Source organism: Anas platyrhynchos, chromosome 2, assembly GCF_047663525.1.
Source record: "Anas platyrhynchos isolate ZD024472 breed Pekin duck chromosome 2, IASCAAS_PekinDuck_T2T, whole genome shotgun sequence".
In the NCBI taxonomy this organism is placed as follows: Eukaryota; Metazoa; Chordata; class Aves; order Anseriformes; family Anatidae; genus Anas; species Anas platyrhynchos.
Window position 1 is genome coordinate 127,074,724 of NC_092588.1, and position 21,108 is coordinate 127,095,831.

At 38.3% G+C, this 21,108-nt stretch overlaps 1 protein-coding gene across 7 annotated transcripts in view; it reads right to left on the reverse strand.

Moving 5' to 3' along the window:
• Window positions 1-3,770: 3,770 nt before the first annotated feature.
• ABCB5 (ATP binding cassette subfamily B member 5) overlaps window positions 3,771-21,108 on the reverse strand; it is a 37,419-nt gene continuing 20,081 nt past the window's right edge. For all 7 annotated transcript variants that reach the window (XM_038175284.2, XM_038175281.2, XM_038175282.2 and 4 more), the window contains 14 exons: window positions 19,959-20,120; window positions 19,504-19,743; window positions 17,336-17,482; window positions 16,207-16,311; window positions 15,379-15,456; window positions 14,201-14,284; window positions 12,074-12,277; window positions 11,187-11,287; window positions 9,637-9,777; window positions 9,004-9,160; window positions 7,283-7,480; window positions 6,204-6,410; window positions 5,069-5,215; window positions 3,771-4,490 (listed from right to left, as the gene is read on the reverse strand). In XM_038175284.2, the coding sequence (XP_038031212.2) occupies window positions 4,293-4,490; window positions 5,069-5,215; window positions 6,204-6,410; window positions 7,283-7,480; window positions 9,004-9,160; window positions 9,637-9,777; window positions 11,187-11,287; window positions 12,074-12,277; window positions 14,201-14,284; window positions 15,379-15,456; window positions 16,207-16,311; window positions 17,336-17,482; window positions 19,504-19,743; window positions 19,959-20,120 (2,169 nt within the window). In that variant the 3' untranslated portion in view covers window positions 3,771-4,292. The remainder of the gene's footprint in view (window positions 4,491-5,068; window positions 5,216-6,203; window positions 6,411-7,282; window positions 7,481-9,003; window positions 9,161-9,636; window positions 9,778-11,186; window positions 11,288-12,073; window positions 12,278-14,200; window positions 14,285-15,378; window positions 15,457-16,206; window positions 16,312-17,335; window positions 17,483-19,503; window positions 19,744-19,958; window positions 20,121-21,108) is intronic.

The following is a 21,108-nucleotide window of genomic DNA, read 5'->3' on the forward strand; positions in this document are numbered from 1 at the left end:
AAAATCTGGCTTTTTATTACCAGTGCTACAAGTGTTGCTGTTTTTCTAGAGCAGGCGCAATCCAGTAAAGCAGTTTCACTTCAAACCCTCCAGCAATGTCAGGTGAACGAACCTTAACGATCCTGCATAGTTTCTTAACATTTCCCCTATTAATTAGGTGAAATCACCTACCATTACCATCTAAATAGGCCTGTTTCTAAGTGGGACAGGAATTTTCCTAGCACTTGGCATGACAAGGGCTCTGAGAGCTCTCCCCTAGCCTCGTTTGTACGTACAAACTCAACAATAAAAAGTCACCGGTACAATGTTGATTACAGCCAAAAAAAAGGACGAGTTAGTTATTGCCTGCCACGGATTAATGGAAGTTTTCAAACTCCCTTAATTTTAATTAAACTCATAAATTTAATATCGTTTTTTAAAAAAATGGTTAATATAGTATTTCAGTTGACACTAAGTAAACTGTGATTGTTCTTTTGTCCCACTTTTCAAAAAAAAAAAAAAAAAAAGTCTTAAAGGAAAGGATTGAGAATAACAATTTTCACAAAAGCATTTATCTTTGCTATACAATCATCATTATCAATAACTTCTTTATGAGGCTGTGCACTTCTTTTAGATTTTAGGTGAATATAAATTTTACAGGCTACAGAGGAAAGTAGACTTTTGGGGAAAATAATAATAATAATAATAATAATAATAATAATAATAATAATAATAATAATAATAATAATAATAAAAACCGAGATGGTAAATGTTGCATTCCTTTGCTGTTTTGCAAACATTTTACTTCAATCACTGACAGGTATTTCAAACTGAAATAATACATCCAGGAATGGGAAACATCCACACCCGCTAGGACTGTGAGCTCCATAGCTCACATGAGGACAATTAACTCTTTGAGCCATAACGATAATCAGTTCCCATGCCCTCTAGTTCACATTTTTGTCAACTATTTATCCTATCTCTAGGCTAGGTCATCAGCTTGTGTTAGTAACTAACTTATTAAACTAGATTGTCAATTTAAGAGGCTGACAATTCTTTCTCCAAAACACCTTAAGAATGCTTTCTGAAGTCTTGACTCTCTTCTTCAGCACATGGTGCTTCATCAGTTCATGAGCAGGCTTAGACTAGGGCTGGCATAGAGCAAGTACATGAGCTAAGTGCTGCTTGTCTAGTCAAGAACGAGGCCTCTGGTGTTCATTGGCAAGTATGGGCTGATGAGCTTCCTTCATCAATCATGGTCGCAGAAGCAGCTCACCTGTTTTTGGACATGTTTGGAGAACTCCAGCCTCTTCTTGGGCAGGGATAAGGAAGCGTAACTCTAGCACCTGGGGTAGATGGCAGCACAGGACAAAGAGTGCTGGGGCCAACAAATCCTCAGGTCTTAGGATCATAGTTCATAGGCTTTTCTTTACTGTCAGGGTTAATTCTTTTGATCTCTATACCAGCCTGCTGGTGCTGAAAAGGTGCTTTTAACATGCATTTGTCTCTGAATTTACATCTGCTTTTAATTGGAGCACAGCCAGTCTGCAAGCTGTATGGGCATATCCAGCTGGGGAAGATGACGTGAATGGTCTGAAATAAACCATCAGAGCACTGAGTTTGCTGGTAATGCCTACAGGCTGAACAAATTAATCTATTTACAGATTAAGGGAGTCGCTAAAGTCATCCAGCTCAGCCTGACAGTTGCAGGCATTCAGTAGTGTGCTTTTCTGTTGTTTTAACTGATGGTTGGGATTTTGCTCAGTTTCCTTCTCCACCATCTTTCATGGGGGGTAGGGCTTGATTCTGTCTAATGGTTTTCTCACGTCTGCAGATAATCTTTTAATGGGAACTACGACATTAGCAGCTTTTCGTATCCTTCCATTGAGATAAATCTGTAAAACGCATTCTTATGTTAAATAATGTTTCACTTGTTAAGTAAACGAATGCAATTTGTGTCAGTCATGTTTTCTGTTTCCCTGTTTTAACTACATAAGAGCAGAGGACACCCTGAGACACATCTGTTAGACACTGCTCAGCTCCCACAGCCCCAAGCAGTGCACACCCACTTCTCTTGTCACGACATCAGCACCTGCTCCTTCTGGCCCCAGCCAAACTTCAAGTCCATCTTTCCACACGTGCTGCCAAGCATCTCACTTTGAGACCTTTATTTGTTTATCCCTAAAATACAGAGCTGGTACTGAGACTGTCCAGCTATTGCACCATGAGAATTCTCTATATAAACAGGGGTGAGGAACATGCCAAAAATGATGCATGATGCAAGGGTAATCACTTTTCTTTCCATGGTAGGTAATGTTGACCTCTGTAAGAGCAAATAAGGGAAAACAAGTCCCAGTAGTCACAGAACTTATTTTTCTAGGCTGACTGTGGTGTAGCTGTTTCAGCACCTTCCAGGTCAAATAGTGCACATTTCCTCACTCCTCTTGCCCCTGTGTTACTAAATAATTCCAAGCTGTGCAGTAGGAAGCACATTTTGGATTCTTCACTTACCTGCATGGATGTATGCATAGTATTTTCCACAAAGATGTTCCATTAACTGACCTCAGATGTTAGGTGATTAATTTTGTTACAGAGCCTTAGCTTATTACTTGCTATCTTTATTTATATAAAAAAATATTTTACTTGTTCTAAAAGTGTAATGAAAAAGTTTCCGCAATGTTGCAATTTATTACAGTTATAATGCAAAAAAAAAAAAAAAACAAAAACACATGCAATCTAAAGAAAAAAATCACTCTTTGCTTCAACATGAGGGGTAGATTAATATTTTTGTATTTTTCCCTCAAAAAATTGTAAGTCAAACTCTGCTACCTATTTTAACTCTAGTGAAGAAATAAAACAAAGGGAATTATAGTCCATTGGATAATTCAGAATGTAATGAGGACAGCAGTCTTTGCCTACCACAAGTAAAAGGTCACACAACAGGGGTGCCTGAATAAGCGATAACTTCTTTGTAACAGTCTCTGAAAAAGACTGTGCTGTGCGAGGGAGAGTGACTATTTATTTTGGCAAAGCTGAGACCAGCATTTGTTTTCTTGTGTGTATTCTTTTCCCGTCATGGACCTCAATGCTGGAAAACAATTGAGATAAGCAGAGATGATCGTTACTGTAAGTCTGCTCAGCTGTAGCAGACAAGAGTTATCTGGAAGCGATAAAGAACTGCAGGTTGCTCCAGGCCATAAATCCTAAAACAAAGCCACAAGCAAAAGCCTTGGAAAATTAAAATGCTGTAATTGGGTTTAGCCAACCAAAAAACAGCTTCCGAGTCACACTCTTGGGCTACACGGTAGGTATTCCACAGCTGCTGAAGGAGGTAGTGCAGCATCATGAAGGAGCAGGTGAATAATCTATTACTACAGAAAATTTGTGTAAACTTAAATTTTTCAACATTTTAAACAAGCTTTAAAATTATTAAAAAAAAAAAAAAGAAAAAGAAAAGAAACAAGAACAGATTTTTTTTAAAGCTATTTACATTGCTGATGTGAGTCCACTCCAAAGGAGCCAACCTAACTTTTTTTTTTTTTTCCCCAGAAGACTTCTGAAGTGACCCTGATGGCTGCCAAGAATCATTACATTTAGGTCCTCAGTTGAAAAATACTAAGCAAAACAATAATATATTTTATGTCAATTTACCTCTATATGGAAGTTTTGCTATTTTGCTACAGTTACAATTATGTCTGAAATAAGATACTGAATCCCCAAGAAATGTGTGAAATTGTATCAGAAATGTGTTTAAAAAAAAAAGACAAAAACACAAAACACTCCCTTCTCTCTCAATTTAATAGAAATGATTTTATTTTGAATCTCATCTGTGAGAATCAACAGTTATTAGATAATCAAGAAGACTTTATGGCTGCATCTGGTTGGTGAAAAAAGCCCAGGGACAAGCATAAATACCAACCCCTCTGCTTAACCATGACACTTGGTCACTGTCACACTCCTGTACCAATGTGCAAGAGTCTGTGCCAACTTTATGGGTCAGGGTTTGAGGGGCCAGAAAGACCTGGGTACCCCACCAGAACCAGTAGAATGGATGAGACCAGTCCAGATATGGTCTCATGTTGCTCTCTCCTGATTGAATGGTCCCTACAAATGTCCAGCAGGTTCAGACCTTGGGATGCCCCCATGCACCTACCGCTTCTTGTCATACATTGCTCATTTCCCTGGGTATATGGGGCAAAGATTACACCAGGTAGAATAACCAGTCCTTGTTCGTCATGGCAGATACAGCTAGCATTACTCCTCTGTAAGCTTTTTTTTTTTTTCCAGGAAGATGTGAAAATGTCCAAACAGCACTAATTAGAGACTTGTGCATTTACAAGGGCATAGTAGTGTCCTTCCTTTGCCAGTAACTGGCTGTGGGTGCCCTGCTCCACCACTCTGCCATTCTGGATCACTGCAATGATGTCTGCATTCTGTATGGTAGTCAGACGGTGAGCAATTATGATGCAGGTTCGACCTTGCCGGGCATTATCCAGAGCTTTCTGAACAATCTGCACACAGATGTGAAAATACTGTTAGTACCTGGAGAGCCTTACTTGTAGGAACCACATATAATTTCTTACTGTTATCACCTCAGTACATCTCCTATAGATATACATGTAAAGTCAGTGCATATGAGACACCTTTGCTCAGCAGGGTTTTGTTTTGAGGCCAGTCAGACTTGTCATTGAAAATTGGTTCTTGTGCATTTAGGTTGGAACAGAACGCAAATTCAGTATTTACTATCAAATGCAGCTAACATGAAGACTATTGAGGAGTTATCTTTCTGGAGGTGCTTTCTAATGTTGCTGGTTATATATATATATAAATATAAATATATATATAAATATATATATATAAAATTAACTTAAGAAAGTTTACTTTTCTTAATAGATATGCACAGATTCCTGCCGCCTTTTAATTCAAAGCTTGCAAATGAAAAAGCTACTGATATACACCTGCCTGGTTGTTTCATAGCTGAGCACCTGCAATACTTCATGCTGATTTCTCTTAAAATTTTGTTCTACAGAAAGTAACTAACCATGTATATAGACATAAGTAGTTCATGTAACGTTCACTACTCACTCACCTTTTCACTTTCTGTGTCAAGTGCAGAAGTAGCTTCGTCCAGAAGTAGAATGGCAGGATTACGAACCAGAGCACGAGCAATTGCTATTCTTTGTTTTTGACCTCCAGAAAGTTGCGTTCCTTTCTCACCCACCCGGGTATTATATTTCTGGATATTAAAAATGAAGAGGGGTGAAAAATAAATAATAATCATGAGAATACTCTTAGAGAAAGGAGAGAAAGATTAGAAAAATTGATTTTACGTGTAGCTATAAAAATAATCAGGTATTTCCATGATGAAAGTAAAGAAAAGTACAAATGGTTTTAATAAAGCTAAGGTTTTATAAGCACCTCAAGTATAAACAGTTATATATAAGCCACATGTTTATACCTGGCCTGAAAATTTACTTCTCCAAAGACTGGAGTACTGCCAGTAATAGTGGTAAGGTGTCCAGACATTTGGCCATGAGTGTATGACCATAAGAGTAACAATATATTTAATGTTTTGTGACATATACATCATGGACTTGATCTGTGTTACTTGCGAATAACAATACAAGATCCCAAACATCATTAGTAGTAAGAAAAATGCAGTATTTTTCAGCATCATTACATCATTTTCTGTTACGCAGAACTACAGCAAAAACAAACCATCAAAGCATTTTTTCTTGCTAGAAGCAAATTCTTGGCAGGCATGAAGGTTAAATGCCATGTCATTCACTTTTGATTTATCAGCATGTGTTATTTTAAGAATCACTCCCTATGCATGCACATCCAATTAGGAATAAAGCATTTAGTTTTACTGAAATACTCTAAGATGATTTTTTCTAAAATAATGTGAGAAGTTTCAGCTGTAAAAGGAAAAAAATATTAAAAATTGAGGACATGAGGAAATATTTTTATGCAGTGTCCTCATTTTTTCCACTCATTCTCTTTTGTCTACTGCTATAATGATTGGAACATTGACTTTTGTTTTCAACAGTTTAACAGGGATTTTAAACTTATCACACATGCTGAAATTTTTAAGCATCAATTCTGTATTTTCTCATTTTAAAGTGTGCACTTTAATTCTGATCTATATAAGCATATTGCCTAGATTTCTCTATATCACTCTAGATATCTAATTGTGCCGTGAAGAGAAGACCACTATCTCTTACCTCTGGCAATTTTTCAATGAAGGCATGAATATTTGCTGCTTTAGCTGCTGCTTCAATTTCCTCCTGACTAACAACCCTACTGTTGTCTCCATATTGAATATTTTCTGCGATGCTGCAGTCAAACAAAATAGGCTCCTGTGACACCAGACCCAGTTTGGACCTCAGCCATTGTAAATGCAAAGATTTAGTATCAAATCCATCTGCTAACTAGAAAGAGCAACAGAAAAACGATGCCAAGTTGACTACAGAGCTCATCCACAGATACACAGTGTAAATAGGAAGCATGAATTGTAACAGGAAACCTGTTATGTGTTAGATTTCCAGCTGAAATCAAGTACATTTTTCATGCAAAGTGGAATTGAACCAGCAGTATAGATAAATATTTCCTTTCATTAGTTTTTAATTTTGTGTGTGTTTTCACTTCTACTTCCTAGCAAACAGAAGCATGGAGAACACATCGCACAGGCTGTTCCTGCAATCCTTCCAGCCCTGCTGAACCCAAACAGTATTTGGAAACTTTACACATAAAAAACATCCCTAAGATGCTGCATGCAACAACTTTAGCTCAATTTTAAAACCCCCAAGAAATTTTTCTTGGACCTTCTATACATATTATTAGCAACACATTGCAAAACCCATTGTACACCTCTGATGGTAGGATCCTGTGAGATTACATTTGTATTGTCTGGAGTGCATAGCTATGGCTCTAATGCGTGAATTTGTACTATGAGAGAACTCATACACCACCAAGCAAGTGATATGAGTGTTATGCACCAGTGTGACCACATTGTGAGCAGCTCTGGGGAGACAATGCAGTCTGAAACTATCTTTTTCAGTGGTATCATGCCCTGAGTGCCTGTGTACCAACACAGGTGCCAGCGCTGGCCTGGTAATGCACGGAGGCAGGCAGTGACAGAGGTCTTGAGGTTGATTACAGCTGCAACCTCAGTAGCCCATACCTCTGAAAGAGGCAGCTCTCCAGAGATATTGCCAGGATTTTTTAAGGCCTCTGAAACTCTGGAAGATAAGGACTTCAGTAGATTCAACAATTATTAATAGCCACACAAATCTATTTTTACCACTTGTCCTTCTGCAGGGTCATAAAATCTCTCCAAGAGCTGAATGGATGTGCTTTTGCCACAGCCACTGCTTCCTACTAATGCCAGAGTCTGTCCTTTGTTAACCTTCAAGGTGAGTCCTTGCAAAACTTGAACTTCTGGCCTTGTTGGATATACAAAATTGATGTTTCTGAATTCAATGTTGCCTTCAAAATTACTCTGGAAAAAAAAAAAACAGTTCACATGATTGTATTAGCATTTAGTAGCTTCAACTAAAATAACCAAGTGTTAAATGAGAGCTGAGTTTGGGATGGAGTTTTTGAACTTTTGATGCTCTTTGCTATTACATATTGGACTACATTCAGTATTGTTATTTACGGTACAACCTGCAGATGCAAATTGCTAGATCCTTTGGATTTTTCTGCATCTCATTCCTGTATTTGTTTTTCATTTCAATTTTCAAAGGATTATCTTTATTTCACAGAAATAATGATAATATTTTTCATTTGTGATGCACTTAGTTGAGGCACTTCTACAGCATTTGCTTTCCTGACCTCATGTTGTGGGTAGCATGATTTGAATGAATAAACCACAAGTTCATGATCAGATATTAAGGTAACAGAGCAAAACTCTTTAGCAGATAATTTACAAGTATGTAGGGCAAGATGTGTTTTAAAAAGTAACAGCAGTTATTAATTAGCTAGACAGACAGATTTCTAAGCACAAGTGGAAGAAAGGAGGCATGCATTAAGACTTTGCCTATTATTTGGGGGCAGGAGCCAGTCCCATGTACATGTAAACAGCAGCACTAGCACAGCAGCTGAAGATCTAATTTAAGGGCCTCAAATATTTCCTTTGCTGAAGTCACAAGTGTTGCTCATATTTGAGTCTGGTCTATAATAGAAATACTTAGTTTCAAGTTTAATTTTACCAGGGACCTTCTACTAAATCTTTTGAAGTCTGTGCCTGAGGGCTCTGTTTCAAGAATATAAATAAGCATGATCCTAACTATAAAGGTTGAAAACCCTGTGTAAGAGCTTAATGTTAATGAAACCAGATTACAGTTGCCTGAGTAGTGGCTACCACGTAACACCTACAAGGGGGTTCATTTTGAACTGGATGTGCAAACATAATCCTTCCAGATCATGTCAAGTTTCTGCATGAAATGCTCCCAGTTTAAGTGCCAAGATCAGTTTCCTTAATGATTATGTTGGTTTAAAAGTGAGATATTTTAAGCCTCTAGAGTAAAACAGATTATTCATTAGGTTAGTTCTGAATCCTCAAGAGCACATTTCTACTTGTGAGAGTTTCCACAGTTGTATGAAGACAGATTTTGGCAATACACTTCTGTCTCTGAAAGAACTACTCTCACTTGTCTACAAAAACAGCAGTAAAGTGCATTTGGATTTTATTTCTCCCATAAACCCTTACAAAGACAATGCAACTGTGAGTGGAACTGATGTTGTCAGTGTTTTCCTGAAACCCCTTAAAATGTGGGCCAGATGAATAAAAATCATTTTGAGCTCATTCAGACCAAAGCTTTGAAGGCTATACACTTCTGACCAAAAAATGGGAATAATATGGTCCATTAAAAATAAGAAACGCAAAATAACAAGGCAGTACCATTATTTTATAGTGTCTGTCTTTAGTGACACCCTGCAAACATGAAACTCTGTACATGCAGTTGTAGACAATAAAGCATTACTAAGTAGTTATATAAAGGTTTTCCTGAAAAACCTTACCAATCTTTCACCTTCTTTGCTGTAACTGTCAATTTGAGGTTTTCTGTCCAAAAGATGAAAGATTCTTTGAGCTGAAATTCTAGCTTTACCATAATCTGGTGCCAGGGAAGCAGATTGACCAACATTCATAGCTGCAAATATGACAGAAGAGAAGACTCTAAAAACAAAAGACAAAGCATCATTATTTTTTTTTCTTCACGTGTAAAACAAGCCCTCAAAATAAAGTTTTCAGCATCTTTAGATTATGACATTTGTAGAGCTCTTTCTCCTCCCTCCTCCCCCTCCACCCCAAATGTCAGAGTATTAGAAAAAAATATTTGTTGCTATTTTATAGGTAAGTAGTTTAGGTTAGTGTCATGTCATTTGCCCGTGTAAAACCTTCTGCCTGGAAGGAATGTCAAACTGCAAAGATCCCTTCAGAGACTGTGCACTGAGCACAGTCACATGCTTGCTGCTTCACTGCCCAAATACACACCTTTCCCCAAAACAGCCCTTCTGCTCAAACTGCACTCCCAACCAGACTGCAGATTCCTGAGTCTCCACACCCCATTACCTCTGTAATTAGATTAAATTTAGCATGCATTTAAATCACTATCCCATGTATCCATCTTTACCTTCACAAACTATACTCACATAAACACACTTTCAAAGTTGCTCAAACAATGGGCAATGAGCCATGCTCCAAATCTGAAGACTGCTGCATTAACAAAGTAGTTTGCAGACTGAGCTACTCCATAGGTAAATCCATAGAAAGGGGCTTTTTTTAGAGAATCTCTGATAAAGGAAGAAGACTTTCTGTAAATAACTCATAAAATAGAAACAGCAGACACTGGCTTGGGGATGGCCAACTTTCTGGGTTAAGGTTTCCAAGGAACACAGCTCTTTCCCTGAAAACACAACAGATAACCCAGAATGTGCACACACTCACAAACCACCCCTGCCTGACCCTAAAAACACCATGCCTCATGATATGGAGCTGCCCTTAGGACGGAAAATTAGAGCAATGAGATCCTTCATCCTCAGTTATGCTATTCTGAATCTCTCCCTTAGCTTTTCTACAACAGGGCAGGTCACTGGAGCAGATAAACATATTTTAATAACTACCACATATGACCCAGAGTATTAAGAAAACAGGCAGGCTTCAGCCCAGCTTTAAGAGCTGCCTGCGGCCTTCCGACAGGTCTTCCCATCCAAGCAGACATCTCATCTCAATTTGAAGCAGGGACATATTGTTGGGTTTCCCCTCAGGGATTTAGACTAAGCCTCTCTTTCTCAATCTGTCCTTCTGGAGAAGTTTCATTTTGTGTAGCTAATTGAATGCACACTGAATCAGAGTCAGGAGGACTCTCTGCCCTTGTGGTTTAGGATGCTCTCTCTGAAGGAATGGAGATCTCCTTTCCAATCTGAGCAATAAATCAGAGACTTTTGATAGTCTAGGCAAGCATTCTGGCTATATCCTGGATAATGCTAGTTTACCAGATACTGAATTTTAATACTGTTTTGTCTGAGGGTAGGTTTTTTTTTTTTTTTTTTCCATTTTTTTCCTTCCTCATTTTCCATCTTTTACATTTTCACCTCGAAGGAGGAAAGAAACAAATAAGATTTTAGGCTATTTCATTTAAATAAAATGGGGTTAGAAAAATCTGGCAGCCCTGGTGGTTTGAATGCATTTCAGCAGAGACAAAGTCAGTGGCAGATAGTGGGTCAAACAAGGGAAATGTATGAAGTTCATTTTGAGGTTTCGATATCACATGGGTGGAATCAAGCTGGTTTATGTTATAATGGGTGTGGCATGAGAGTCAACTGTCCGTTCCTGAGTTAACAAGTATTAATCCAACATGCTGAAATTGAGTGAAAAAGATATCCTATATCCTATGTATACACAAGCAAACAATATTCTGTAAAATATGAGGAAAATAAATTTTATAAAGTGTTTGCATAATGAAAATGCAATTCCTGCAAATGTGTGTTTAATTAATTAATTTATTTTTTAATCTCCTCTAAACTCTGCATTCGAGAAAGCATGTTAAAAGATACAAGCAAACAAGTTTCAAGCCTATGGAAAAGGTTATTGATACCCTTTCTAATCTTGTGGGTATTGGACAGTTTGCAAGAAGTGTATTTACAATAAATCTGAAAGACTAAACTGTTCAAAGAACAGAATTGAAGAAAAAAGATCCTACCTATATGGGCCATTCAAACTTGTTACGTATTTTTCATAAAATGCTTCTTCCCTTGTCAGTGAAGCTACAGTTCTTATATTTTCAACTGATTCTGTTGATATCTAAATTGGGAGATAAAAAAAAATAAGAGGTAATACCTTACACCTGAAATCTACAGCATCTCTCTTAAATGCTTGATATCTTCTCTAACATTTATTAGTTTAGATCAGAAAGCATGTACTTAAGAAACGAGATTGAGGTCTGTTATCTCCGGGAAGGAAAGCCCAGAATAATGAAGTTACCAAGGTCACAAGGCAAGGGGAGTCTGAAGCCAACAAAGTATTTGAATTTTGAACCTTTACATCAGGATGTAGGAAGTGTCAACAGTCCCTGCCCTATCCCATAAGTTGGGATCTAAATAAAATACTATTTAATAAAATAAGAATAAACTTCAGTCATCTAGACACAGTTTACTTTTTTGCATGAATTACTTCTGTCTCATTGAAAAGCAGTATCAGGTAAATGAAGTCAGTACCCTAACTCCTGAGCACATTAAGAGTTTGTGTTTTGTGACAGAATGAAGAAGCAGTTGTGTCAGGGCTTGGTAGCTCAGCCCTGCAACACTTCTGGCTATAGCACAGGCACAAAACACAGCAGTACTGCTACAGCTGTCGCTGCCCAGAAATCTGCTACAGAGGCATTCAAATGTGTTTTTATAATCCAATTTACAGATGTTTTGCGTTATCTATGTTTTGCTTTTCTTGGGGATATATAAACATTTCCTCCATCCCCCCACCCCATCCTGTCTTCTCCCCCCTTCATTTATTTTGGATAATTGAGTCAGCTGTAATGTTGTCCTTAAAAGTGATCTCACACCAAAACCCTGTAGTTAAAATTGGAGAACTTACTCTTCCAGCCTCTTCCAAAGCTTTTTGATCTTTTGCTGCATGACCAGACACCGAGCTAACACTTGCAGCATTTGTAGCAATAACGAAAGGAATGCAGGCCAGGATAAGCAAAGTCAACTGCCAACCGTACACAAAAGCAATAATGATGGCAGTCAGAAGGGTAAAGACTGTCATAGTCATCAGTCCAAGTCGGCTTCCAGTTGCCTAAGAAAAATCCAGAAACCCCAAAATATCCATCATTAGGTTTTCCTTTTGTTAGTTATATCACCACTTGAAATCACTATTTACTTGAGGCCAACAGTTCAGCTGGAAAACTAAATCATGCATGGTCATCTGCACTGACATTGTGCATGTACTTATGTAACTGTTCCTCGACATTCCTCTATCTCCCAGTGTTCAGGCCTTCAAGGGAGGTTAAAGATGTCTCAAAAGTTGTTCATAGAAGTTGTATAATGTATATCTGAGACTTCCTTTGCTACCTGAGGCACACAAAACTGTGGTCACTGTTGTAAGAAGGCAGATTGGGTGCCCAGCAGTAAGCAAAAGGAGCTTAGTTCTAATGACAGTCATCCATTAACCCATCCCACTAGCAGCAGTGAAACTACACATCTTCAAGTCCTTGCATTGCTCCATCTAACATTTTTCTGGGAACCCAACCCCAATCTGGCCACCCTGCAAAAATGCTTAATCTCAGCAAGGCTAATGAGTGGAAAATATTAACTTGCACTGAAGAACTCCTATCTCCTCCCAGACTGTATAACCTTTACATTGAGAGCTTTCAAAATGAGATATGATTAGTATCCAGCATCAGGGTGGCTGGATACTGCTCTGATGTGTAGTAAAAAAGGCCTGAAAACAGCCCCGTGGAAATAGCTTGTCTTCCAACATTTGGCTTGATGGAAAAAACAAAAATCCTCAGGCAGGAAACAAAATTCCTCTCTTTTGCCAAAGACTTTCCTGCCCTAAAAAGACTTTTCTCGTTCAATACAACTTAAAATAGTAATAATTAAACCAATGCCAAGGTGAATTGCTGCCATATGTTCCAGGGGCTGCACATAAAGATGAATTTGGAAACTTCAGCCAGCACAGCATGAGGCATGGCACTTACTGACACTGTAGCGCTTCAGAGAACACAATAGACTTGGAGAGCAATTCATGGCTTTGGTTGGCTTTTATAGTTTGAGGGCCCAATGCATCCCCTTTTTCTATTTCTGCCCTGCATGATGATGTAGTTCAATGCCACTGAAGCAAACTGCAAATTTGAAAGATGCAAATGATGAAATTTTTTCAAAGACTTTTTTTTTCTCACTACCGGCCCATAAGAAAGGAGGACGACAGAGGACTGAAACAAACAAACAATATCTACCGAGAATGAAAAATGCAGGGATTAAAGCGTTTTTGAGTTACACATTTGAAGGAAACAAAACCATCTTACAATGAAACAGACAACCCTTCCCTTGCAAGTCCTGCAATGTATTTTTTTTTTTCCCCAAGGAATGCTAATGAGATGAGCAGTAGGTGGAACTGTGCACAATTTGCTATATTCTCCTGCCACCATCGAGTGGCCACCTCTCCAGTATCAGCACCTTGAATCATCTTCTTCCTTGGGTATTATCCCTCTCTAGTATTCTTTATTAGTGCCATAACATTTCTTTCTGTTTGGGCTTCTTGTGTGTAAAGCACATTTGGTAGGGTATAGGAAGAATTCTCTTCATTAAGGCCAGTAAGAGTCTGCCTCATCTGCAGATGCAGCTTTCATGGCACCCTGATGATACACATCATAGAGTGCAAACACCTGGGGGTCCATTAACTTTGGTCCCCAGCACATACACAGTTTCTATTTTGTATAGTGATGTATTCTACAATTATATGTTTAGCTTAAAGACTTGTGGAGAGAGAAATGAAAGGTACATGAATATCTGCTGGATTTCCTATAGTTTTCAAATTATCAGTTGGAAGCCATGCTCAAAGTTTCAGTAACATGCTATTTAAATGCATCCGTCAGTCTGTAGAGGTAGATTTACTACCCTGCCTCCTGAAATAATGTCAATCTTCCTTGCAAATGGCTTTTATATTTCTAAAGAAAAACATTTAAAAAAATAAACACACAAAATACAATCAACATACCCCTTTGACTTGGGAAGCATCTGTAGCAAGTCGAGTTAATAGAATGCCAACAGCATTTTTCTGATCATCGTACCATCCAATCTCCTGTAAGAAAAAAGTTATAATTTTTGTTTTATGAAGTTACATGTTCTTATCATATTTCAGATTTATCAGGTTTACCAGTAAAATGGATAAATATTTCCAGATCAGATAGCATACAGGGAAATGGAAGTACAAGTCAAGTGACAGCTAACTGCATTATTCTTCCAAATAAAGTAAAGAAAAAGCTTAAAAAGAGCATGAATAATTACATGTTCCATGCAGAATAATGATAAAGTGTTATTAATGGTAATGTTTTTCTGAATGTGCCTATTTAGGCAAGTTTTATTATAATCTGCTTTTATCCAGTCTTCCTTTGGGCCTGAAGAGGTTAACCATTCTCTTTTTACAAGTTATCTATTGCTTTAACTATAGAGAATGAGTTGCTCATCTCTATTTTTTTTTTTTTTTTTTTTTTTTTTTTTTTACATAAAAGGACCTTACTCTCTATATCTCCAGAGACAACATGAGTTATTTTTTAACCACTTTTAATTTTCCCTCCCCTAGTTCCTTTCAGGTGTTTCTATGAACATCTGGGCTCTTGCCAGCTGTCCCCCAGTAGGTGCATGGTGTACTAAGTCATGCAGTCTTAAAAGTCCTATGTAAGTAACACAAAGTCTCATGAACAGGAAATACCTAGTACAAGTAACTTCACTCTTCTGAATTAATTCTTGATGCAATAGGGCAATTTGAATTTTTGCATTAGAAAATTACCAGACTGTCTATTTACTATGGATTGAAGTACATATATTTAAATTGGAATAGCCAAACAGATAAGATTTAAGCAAGCAGAGATTAAGTTTTTGGTCATCCTGCAGGAATCTGGGTACACACAGACAGCTGCAAACCATGTGCATATTAGAGTGTCAGAAATGCGCATGTTTGCAATGACGCTCCTTCAGAATTAGACTATTGAGCTAAGTTACATGTGACAGGAGATTTACGTTATATTAAGTTATATTTTTTTCTAAGCTAGTGGTAGAAGAGAAATGTTTTTGTTTTTTTTGTCTCCAGATCACACAGTTGAAACCCAACATGTACCTTGCAAGGTCTGCAAAAACCATCTGGCTCTCATGGCAACCTCACTGCATAATTCATACCTGCTGAAGTAATGCTCTGAAGGATAAAGAACGCAGTCTCATTGTTAGTATTTCCCCAGACTTCCCAAACATGAATCCCTGCAGGGGAAAAAGTCACATTTTCTCATTTGATGCTTCATCTCTGTTTATAAAACCACACAATAAAAGCAATTACATCAAAAAGTCTCCTACAACCCTCTGCACATATGTAAGTTTTGGGAAGAGTGCCATTCACATTCCTGGAACCTGAAACTCTCTTTTCCCACAGAAAGGGAGCAACGTGACAAAGAAGTCAGGAGCTTTGTTGTAGTGCCTCAACAGCTTTAGAGGATAAATTGGCCTATCTAGTTGTTGACCTCTATTCCAACCACTACCAGAGGCGTCCACTCACAGCAGTCATACCAATGCACTTTATGGGATGGACATCAATATGCAATATTTCCTACAAGCTGCAAAACAGTAGTAAGAGGACAGCAAATTATGGAATTTGTTTGATGGTATGGCCCTTTCAGAAAGCCATTTTATATTTCCTTTGGCAAGAGCCTACAGACTGTCAGTTAGAAATGTTGGTCTTTGACTTTTATGATCTGACCCTCAGCATTGGTTTCAGTCATGCTGAATTGACATTGCCTTCAGTGGAGCCATGCTTATTTAGACAGAAAACATGGCCATATATTTAAGTAAATACGTCAATAAAAATCAGGCACCTCAGGAAGAATCCTGGCACTTGTGCATGTTTTTGTAAACTCTGATTGGTGCTTTGGCTTTTCAAACTGCACTGATACAAGCTATACCTGCAGCCTGCTGGCGAGTTAAGACCTTCCAACATCTCTGTGTAGTGACACTTACTTGAATTATGTATGCAACTAAAGTAATCACTCCAAGTAAAAGAAACATTAGAGAAAGAAGCAAAGTGTTTTTACTCCTCTTTTCTGCATCTGTTTCTTGAAAAGCCTGTGCAAGAAAAAAAATAAATAAAATGGAATACACAGACAGTGACTGCTATGTACATAAACCAACACATAAACCAACTTTCATCTGAAGAAACATGCTTGCTTTGAATTCTCATGGCATATATTCTAGATCCTGAAACCCACCTGCACTCAACTTTCTGTTGAAAGCCAGAATGCAGTCAAGCTTTCTATTTAGCCTACATCTCACTAACTCATTTCTCCAGCTCCAACTATTCCTCCTTTCCTCTACCAGACAGGTGCAGTCACACTGGGATCTACCTCTAGAGTATCACTAACTTTTACCCATTTTTCAATGAATTTGGCTGACGGAGAGACAGGATCCATCGCTCATCAAGCTGCTTGGAAATCCTATCACCCTCCTTTATGATCTCACTCCAGTCTTCTCCAACATGATAGTCTGTCATCCTACTTCTGCACTGACAACTTTCAAACAGTTTGGGGTAGGAAATGCATGGGAGATTCCTTAACCCTTATAATGTGGGAAATACAGAAGCAATTGTTTACAAAGTCTGATTGTCGGTGCCTTTCAGAATTATTTGAGATATCCTTGAAGAATTTAAGAAAAAAAAAGCTCTAAGGGCAAGCATAAACAGGGGGTATGTACACAACTGGAGCAAACCTGGTGAATTTTTAAGACAAACCTGAGGCCCACAAGACAGCTAATTCCTATACATATAAAACTATGGGGATGGAAAACAGAGAATACAGTTCAGTTGGAGAGAAGTTGTGATTGAAATTACCTGGATCAGAGAACAACAACAAACCACAAAAATACCAGCATCCAGAGGCAGTAAGGGATGCAATTCTGATGTGGCAGGGATGTAATTCTGTTGTCTAAACATGCAGCTAATGCCTTTCTATACGATGTTGGGCATCTGAGACACCTTTGGAGGTGTCAGGAAACCTACACTTATACACGTGAATCTCACTAGTCTTGCATAGAGGGAACTGGCTGAACATGAATGAAACTCAGGGTTGCAGTGTTCATTTGTGAAAAAACTCACCCCAATGATTTTTCCAAATATAACAGCAAATGCAGGATGAACTCCACCTGAGATGGCAGCAGCAATCACTCCCAGCAGTACATACAGCCACTCAGGTTTGTTCAGAGCCAGGATTCTTGAGTAAGGCACAGCAGGAAGATTTTCTTCCTACAAAAGAAAAAAAAAAAAAAAAGGAAGGTTGCAAGTTTTCCTTGGAAAGTTGCAAAACATGAAAATCCTCAGGCAGCAGTTCATTATGCTTTGAGTAGCGATCTGTCTTTGTAAACTACTGAAAGCCCTCTCTGTGCACTCCAAGTGAGCAAACATATTGGAGAACTGCAGCTTTGCTGTTCCATACTCCAGAACCTCAACTGCACTGTAAGGTTCGGAGGCAAAGATTTAATAAAAGGCTAAGTCATGAGGGGTGAATGAGGGCCAGTGCACTTCATTGAAAGCTGGACAGGGCTGGTCACCATGAATGGCAACTATAACACTTGCATCATTATGAAGAACTTAGAGTCTCACTGTTCAGAGCCCAAAAGAAAATCCCTCCAGTTCAGCTAAATGCTAGTGGGTTGGCAATAATGTAATTGAGCATAGATGTCATCTTTCTCTTTTGCAAACTATAGTTTATGCATTGTTACCAAGAGCATAAAAGAGGGGTATGTAACAGTGAGTTAGCTTGTATCTCCTTTGAAATTACAAACAATGTCCTGTTCTGCTTTAATAATTTATTCAAGTGTCTGTGCCTCCACAGAGGGAATTCTGGAAAAGCAAAAAATAAAAACATTGGAAGTGAGAAAAATATTAGGCAGGATTATAAGTGAATTGCTCTTGCTTCCTGGTTATTTTATCCCATGCTTCAGATGCTCAATTAGGGGGGCTAAGTGTTAGCCATAAAAGTGGGTTGAACTTTTTGAAATAATTAATTACAACAGCTGGACACTTGATTTCTCTCTTCCTCTTCCCCCTCCCCCGTGTGTATGAATGTAATGAATACTTCAGTCATAGGCATGAACATCTACTACTTCCTCTAACAAGGTCTTAAACTGTAGAAATACATAGACAAAGTATTTTTTGAAGTTGTATAACTTTTAGTAATAATAGGAACGGATCCAGTTCCTTCATACTGTTCAATGTATTAGTTGGAATCCATATTCTAGTGAGAAGGAAGATAGATGAGGTACACTGAGGTTTCCACAAGTGTTGAATAATCCAGTTACAGATGATAACCTAACTTCAGTAGATTTCAAAGAATCCATGATTTGTATTTCAGAATTTATAATTTATTTCCTCACTTTGATGGTCCTGAAGTCAGGTTAAGAAGAAAAAAAAAAACAGACATAACACAACTTTTAATACATTTCACACACATACAAAAAAAAAAAAAAAGCTGCAGATCAAGCAGTACAAAATAGGAAAAAAAAAGTTAAGCTTCTTTTGACCTTCCTGCCCAAAAGCTAACCACATCCACTAGAAGTCTTCTCTTATGGACTGCAGTGAGCAAGTTTTACTCAACTTTGACAAGTCAAAGTTCTGTTTTTAAAACTAAATTTCCTATATGACTTATATTCCTATTTAGTATTGGTCGAAGTGTATTATGTGAACGAAAAGCTCAGTGTTTGAAGCCATATAATAAGGCACAGAGATTGAGAGGCTGCAGGAGGGTGGTGTTGTGGGAGACAGATTGTTCTGTTACTTAGGTAACACCAAAGCTTCAGGGTTTTGATATGTTCTTCTCCATTGGATACACAATATTCTAAAGTGCTGTAAAGCTTCGTACACATGGATTATATTGTCCAGTAGTATTTGCAACAGTGATTACCAGGGAGCAAAGAAAAATCCTGGAAATTAAGTCTCACAGCTTGTTTTAATTAGATAGAATTAAAATTTCAGTAGTAATGAAATAATATACCTAATTTTGTGAAGTATGACAAACCAACAACATAAAATGTTTCCCAACTCACTTTGTTAAGTCAATAGTGTTAAAGCAAAGATTTTGGTAAGACGTGACCACCCTTGTCTTCCGAGGGCAAATACTCAACCTGCTGAGTACTGCTTCTCATAGGACCAGAGAAAGGGTTGCGTGACAACCCCTTTGTGCTATCCCAAAACAATTAAAATGATGTGTTTTGTGACTATGCTTATATATTATCACTAAAATTCCAACTGGAAGTTTTAATACTAACCTCCACCTCCTTTTTTTTCTTTTTTTCAGATGACTTTTTCTTAGAAGAGCACCTCTTGCTCTTGTATCTGCTGGATCTTCTACGAATACTGCTTCTCCCAGAGACCACCAATTCTTCAGAAGGGTCTTGAAGGGTCTGTTCCCCCACAAAATCACTTCTGTCATTTTCCTCATATTCCTCATCTTCTGTCTTCTCATCTTCTTCTGATGCACCATCGTCTTGAACATTATTGCTACAGCCCTAGTGAGAATTCAGGATACAAGGTCACAAGACATTTTGAGCAGGGAAAACAAGAGTGAAAATTATTTCTCATGATGCTGCTGCTTCAATCACATGACTGCTGCTACTTATAGGCCACTTGTTTCAGTGTCTAATGTCAGAAGAGCAGACTAGCATCCATAAGACATTACACATCTTGATGAAATGGATAAATAAAGCAAATAAATTGCACTTACTTGCTGCATTACAAGAGAATAGTAGACTCCCTTCTGCAACATGAGTTCGCTGTGTGTTCCTTGCTCAACCACAATTCCTTTCTCAAATGCAGCAATAGTGTCAGCAGTCCTGATGGTAGACAGTCTGTGAGCAATCACAATAGTGGTACGTCCAGTCCGAGCCTTACAAAAAGCAACAAAAGTAGTTCACATTAAGATGCATGACTACATCAGAAATTAACTGAAGTTAATTTAGGCATTTACAATACAAGAGATGCAATGTTAAGATATGTCCACGCGTATTTTCAGGAGGTATAACACTAGCATGGCTTTCAATAAAGCTTAATGAGAAAGTGTAGAGGAGTGGAGCACATCTTGAGTAAGAAATCTGTTTTATCCATTCCATAAAACTCTTTCCCAGTCCATCGAAATAAAGTACAGCTCAAATGTTCAGCTAAGACATTCTCCATAGGAGCCTGCTGAGATTTTGCAGCTAGAGCCTCTAAAGCCTCAGTCTGCAGGTTACATGTTCCAACCCTCTACAGTTTCCACATGCAGATGAGTTGCTGGCGCAGTCCTCATGTAGTGACTGAGCACACACACAGGTCAACTTGCAGCTGCTGGAGAAAAAGTGACCTCCCTCATGGCTGACAGCTGGAGCACACAGTGACTTGATGGCAGGAGGAGATATTCAAGGGGACCTTGTGCAACATTTATGTTCTGTAGTCAAGCAGCCTGTTTAAAGTTACTTGCCACAGAAGTCGTACAGTGTACAAGCATAGGAACAGGGGCATGGAGATGAGGACATCTTTGGTAGATGAACACTTCCATGCAGATTTGGATTCTTGCCCTACCCTGGCTCACAGATCTGACATGAGTCATTCAGAGCCTTCACAGGAGGTCAGTCTTGGTGAGGTTTCCATGTCTTTGCCCTAATATGCAGAGGTGCATCACTGTAGCTGGGAGCTGTGATCAGAACTTTTGATATTTTTAAAGCATTTTGCTTGTTATCTGAAAAAACATTAGATCATAAGGATCTGCACATGACCTCTCAGAAGAGGTGCGCATTTGTGAGGTTAATATCTTTGCTCTCCAGTTGTAGACAAATGACTAATATTAGCACCACTTTTTCCACTCAGGGATGCAGAGAAGAAATTCATAAACCCCATTG